General features: G+C 52.7%; 1 protein-coding gene across 1 annotated transcript in view; it reads right to left on the bottom strand.

Annotated features, from left to right (window-relative positions):
* The window catches only part of PACS2 (phosphofurin acidic cluster sorting protein 2), a gene marked incomplete at its 5' end in the record, with an annotated part of 45,175 nt that overhangs the window by 6,335 nt on the left and 33,303 nt on the right, over positions 1-5,537 (bottom strand). The window contains 2 exons of the mRNA XM_010141270.1: positions 899-941; positions 4,512-4,554. Of these exons, the coding sequence (XP_010139572.1) occupies positions 899-941; positions 4,512-4,554 (86 nt within the window). The remainder of the gene's footprint in view (positions 1-898; positions 942-4,511; positions 4,555-5,537) is intronic.

Genomic DNA, 5,537 nt, shown 5'->3' on the forward strand with positions numbered 1-5,537 from the left:
GAACCAGATTTTTCCAGACTCAATCCAGAAATCAGCTAGCTCATCAGTTCCGACTGCCACCACACCGAGACCATGGGACTTTGTGTTTGGGTGCGAGGCAGGCACAGACATTCACACTCCTCTGGGCTCCCCACCTGGTATCTGCTCTCCTGGGGTTTGCTTCCAGCTGATTTTGAGCCTCCTGCACAGTAAGAGCCCAATCCATTGATCCCTGCTGGGGAATCGCCCACTGCAACCACTGCAGGGCAGCATCTCTCCAAGACTCTTGGAGAATCAACAGCCCAATAGCTCCGGGCTGTTGACAGGGATCCCACCACTCCCTCTGCTTCCACCCTCCAGAGCCAAGCCGTCATTCCTTTGTGTGGCCCTACAGGATGGTGGGAGCACCACGGCAGCAAGGAGTGACCCACAGCAGGGCTGCCTGCACACACAAACTGATGTGTGACCCAGGCCACGGTTACCTGGGTTTAACAGTGAAGCAATATAAGAAAAAATCCCAACAGACGGGGAAAATATTACTAGCGGTGCGTATGAAGGAGGAGAAAACACGTTCACATGGATAAAACAGCGCTACCCCGCGTCCACGTGTGTAAGCAAGTGGCATTGTACAAACCAGCTTTGTGGTCCCCATTAAAAAAAACGGGTCCAAATTTGTTGTCAGACTGGCAAACTGGTTGCCTGTCCTGGAGTTCCCAGCGTCAGGCACATGTTTCAAGAGAGAGGCCTCTCTTCCTGTGGACAGCCCCTGGGAGTCAAGCCAGTGGAACCAGGAGCTAATAAAATCCAGTTCCAGCTTACAAAACCCCCAGACATCAGCGACAGACAAGCTTGTTCAGCCTGTGAAGTTATGCTCCCAGCACCTGTCCCACACAGAAAGCACACACAAGATGCTGGTTACCTGATGTTGCAGAAGATTGTTCCACTATTCCAACCTTCACCACCTAGAGGGGGCGGAACAGAAGAGGTCTATGACTCAGGAGTCCCCTGGACTTTGGGAGCCCCCAAGCCCAGCTCATCCCTACAGCCTCCTTGGCACTGTTCCTGCAGTCAGAGCAGTGTTGAAGCAGGCTAACAAGTGGAGTCTTCTGAAAGCCAGGCAGGTCCCAGCAGCGTCCAGCCCAGCAGCACCAGCTCCCAACCCTTCCCCGGCCTATACAAAAGGCGGCACAGACCCTGTGGAGCTGTTACAAACCCGCACACCCCCAAACAGCCCATGGGCAGCCCCAAGCTACAGCAATGACCGTGCCTGCCTGTGACACCTGGACAGGGAGGGAACAGGGCAGGGAGGAGAGAGGAACGTAAGTACCCCTTTCACAATTACAGACACACTGATGCCACCACACAAGTGCAGCCACTTCCAGGGTGCAGCATAGTTGGGGTTTGTTAGGAACCCACAAAAGCAACAAAGAACAGTTTCTGATCAGAGTTTTCTAGTCTGCAAACTAGCACAGTGTCTGGCAAAGAAGATAAAGCTCCTAGCAAAGACTCTGGCTATAGACGTGGATAAACCACCACAGGGGCAGGTCAGATTGATCCCAGTCACACTGAAGTAAGGGTATTCCGATACAGCCAACCACCAGCTAGTACAGATGGGTTGATGAGAAATGCCACTTGCAATAGCTTGTGGAACAGAGCACGGTACAGACACAAGCTCCCAAGAACACACTACGCCTAGAAAGCTACGATGACCCTTTGTGACACAAAAGCAGGGACCCTCTACAGTGATCACCTGCTATGTTGCACAGGGACCAACTGCAGAGGAGAGACCCTTCTTAAGGTCCTTAAGAAACCTGTATCCAGGGCTAAGGACTACCCTAAATTTTGACATATGGGAAAGAGCTGCAAGTGGGTTTCAGGTCAGTTAAACCTGCTTTGCAGTGAAAAATGATGTCATGCACTCTATTTAGTTGAAAAGAGAAGATTGTTAAGTTCTGACGTGATCTGGAGCACAGTTCTGTGCTATGGGATCAAGAAAAATGACGTTATCATCAGAAGCAAAAAACTTTGCATAGTTTAGAGTGGAGTGCTAGACCTCGGAGGGCTGTCAGGCTTCCTGGTGGATTCTGTGTTAGCTCCGGTCTTGGAAAAGCCATTGCCATCTCAGCGGTACGTGCAGAGGCTCCCTGAGCGGACACTGACTTGGGATAAGGCAGCTGCAGCTCAGTCTGAGCTGTCTCCACCCGAAGGGCAGCAACAGAGGCTCTGGCGCCCTGCAGCCATTTGCGCTGTATGCGTTAAACACCAAGAGGATGTTCCACAGCCTGACTCACTACCAACAAGAGCAGGGAGGCAGAGGAGTTGGGGAAGAACAAGCAGCACAGAAAACTGCCTACAGCCAGAGGGGAGATTTCTTCTGGCCTTCTCCCCCTTGCTGGCTGACTGACGATGATGGTGTTCAGACACACGGGAGGAAGACAAGGTCAAACACTTTTCCCTTCCTTCCACTCAGGGAGGTGCTTGAGCCTGCTGCAGCCGCAGCAACGCCTGCAGCAGCCAGACTCCCTTCCCTTCAGGAAGGAGGCGCATCCCGTTAACTCGCCTGGTGACCGGCTCTCGGCCACACAGCATCACCACCCAACCCCAGCTCTCACACCCAACTGGCCCCTTGTGCTGCTCTGCTCCCACCCCTTCAGAGCCTGGCTGAGCAGCACTGCCCTGCTCACTTCGGAGTCCAAGACCACAACCTAGCTGCAGGATATCAGTTTTTGCACCCTAAAAGAGTCCAGCCAATGCCAGGAGTCGCAAATTCAAACGTTGCTGGCTCCCTCTGTCTTGGCCAACAGCTCCAAGCAGGCTGCAGCTGCGGGAAAGAGCTTCAGTGTTCAAATCCAGCCTCAGCCTTTGTGAGACGCCTGCAATGGGCCTTTCAGAGCCTCTTCAGATGTGTCTCATGGGGAATTACCGTGTCAGGCACACTTCAGGAGCAAGGATAAGCAGCATTGATTTGACCCTCACCACCAGCCAACACAGAAAGTCAGTCTGTGCTTTCAGGACAAGTTTTCTCAGGGGTTGGCAGTGTTACACACACAGAGCTGTTCGCTCTTCCCACTTTCAATCAAATCCAGACTGGAAACGCATTGCTAACGTCAGGACAACAATCGTCTTGGAGCAACTGGACAAACACTAAGCCCCATTTGCTTGCACAAAGCAAATAAGCCCCAAAGTAAAGCTTTGCAGAGCCTACAGCGAGACGAGCCCGGGAGCTTCCAAGCCCTTCTGGAGTTTTCATGTTATTGGGAAAGGTGAAGCAGCTGTTTCATAATAACAGTTCTTCACCAGCAATTCCAGTTCATGAGAGGGACAAGACCACAGCAAAGCTCACCAGCAGGGAACAGATCGGGGAGGTGAACCTCTCTGCTTTTGCAGAAGACCTTTTTCTTTCAAACAAGAGGAGACTGTCATCTCAGGAGCACTGCAGAGAGAGACTCTCACTCCTCAGAGTCCCCAGAGTGAAAGCGGGGTCAGCCTGAGGGCAAGAGAGACTAAGCTCTTGAAATGCCTTGGGCTTCCAGCTTAGTTCTGACACACTGGCAGGGATACAGACGGGAATGCACACAAGGCAGCTTAACACGAGTAAGGCAGAACCAGACAGCCAGCAAGCAGGAAGGAGAAGCTACAGGAGAGCAGCAAAAACTGAAGAGGACATCCAGTAGCTGAAAAGCAGCCAGGGAATATGCTTTTGGCCACAGATCAGTGACTTTATACCTAAAACTTAATAAACTGAAGAGCATGATCAAGTAAGAGGAGGGAAGCTGGAAAAGGTTAAAACAAACTGGCAGAAGCATGAACACTCCCCTGCCTAGATACTCTGCACTTGGCCACCTGAGCTGGGGACATTTAAAGCAAAGGACAGGAGGATCAGCCAGGAAATACTATCCATATTCACATAATGAAATGCATTAAATATTTACTGCCCCAAACTCAAACTTGACAGCAGTAGAAATGATCTCCCTGGTGAGACATACTCTCTAATTCCTAGGAGTGGATGGGATATTAAGACGACTGGAGACGGTTCATGGCAAGCACTCAGAGGACTGACACTGGAACAGCAAATTTGGCCACGTCAATCACCCAGGGCAATGCCGGGCACAGCAACCCTGAGATCAGGTTTGCAGGAGCACACCACCTCCCTCTGCACGTGGCCCAGCCGCAGCTCTCTGCCAGCTAGTGGCGTGCTTTGGCGTGCAGCAAAGACAGGCTGTGGATGAGCAGCCTTCAGCAGCACACCTTCTTCTCAGTGGTGAACGAACGAGGCAACAGCAAAGCTGCGGTGCCGGCTTTAGTGCTGGCAGGCAAGCAGCACAGCGCTGCCCAGAAACAAGAACACACCCTGTAGTTCCGCGAGGGATCCTAGAGGTTTGCTAACATACCAGGCAGTTGCATCCAACCATCTGATGCTTGTGCATCAACCTTAGAGCATTCAGTGCTCCTGCTCTACTCCAGAGACCAGGCTTAACCCTTGTGGACATATTCTAACCGGCTTGAGACAGCATAGCTACGATAACACTCACCCCAACAAAGGGAATGAACTTCTGCGAAGACTCTTCATCAGGGCTAAAGGCAAAGAGAAAAGAGTTGTTAACAGCTTGCTTCCACGGCGGGCACAGTACTCACGTTATACGTTGCATTCACGCATGCAGCAGGGACGGACAGTATGCAAGCGCCAGTCCAACGTCTCCTCTCAAGGCCCCCTGCCAGCACGCTAAGAATCTGCACGGGTAGGGAAGAGCACGCAGCTTACGGCACATCTCTCGGGGGAAAGGTCTCTTCCCCCCTCCCTCACGCTCGACAGAGAAACATGCTTTAATGGCATGGCAGTCATCACAGACACACGACTTCCTACTGCAAGGAAACGCATCTGTGCCACGACACCACGGAGAACCGTGCGTTACTTACTAGTCCCTGAAGCGCTCTGCACGCATGGCCTTCCCGCGTCCCACCTTTGGAGCCATGGGCCATACCTTGCATATCCCAGCACCGCTAAAGCAGTTAGCCTGCCACGGGGTTACAAGCCGTGACACGTGGTTACTGGTACAGCACTCGCAGGTAGTACACACACTCACGCACGCAGATACGTGTTCCCTGCCGCCGGGAGCTTGCAGTCCCGTGGACAGGCACGCTGGAGAGGTCAGCACCAGAGCACAGCGGGTAGATCAGGACACCAACTCCAGGCGAGCAAACAGCTAAACCAGACCGAACAAAACACACAGCACCTCCCGGGAACTGCTGAAGACTATGCTACACACACGGGGAAAGCAGGAAGGCAGCAGCCCCTCCTGCTCTGGCCCTTCAGGATTCGAAGGGTGAGAGGGGCCCGCAGCAGTGGCCAGTCAAACCTAGCAGGAATCAGGGCAAGACTCAAAGACAGAAGACTAGAGTGAGGAGGGCAGCAGACCGGGAGGGCCTGCAGAGCCACTGCTCCCTCCACAGGCAACAGAGAGGACAGGGTGAGGAGAGGATTGCAGGAGCTTTACTTTGGAGGAATCACAATTAAGCAGGAGGAGTGATTGGACGAGGAAGTCCAACGACATTTCTCA

This window comes from Buceros rhinoceros, unplaced genomic scaffold (assembly GCF_000710305.1).
Source record: "Buceros rhinoceros silvestris isolate BGI_N320 unplaced genomic scaffold, ASM71030v1 scaffold11790, whole genome shotgun sequence".
NCBI classification, from domain to species: domain Eukaryota; kingdom Metazoa; phylum Chordata; class Aves; order Bucerotiformes; family Bucerotidae; genus Buceros; species Buceros rhinoceros.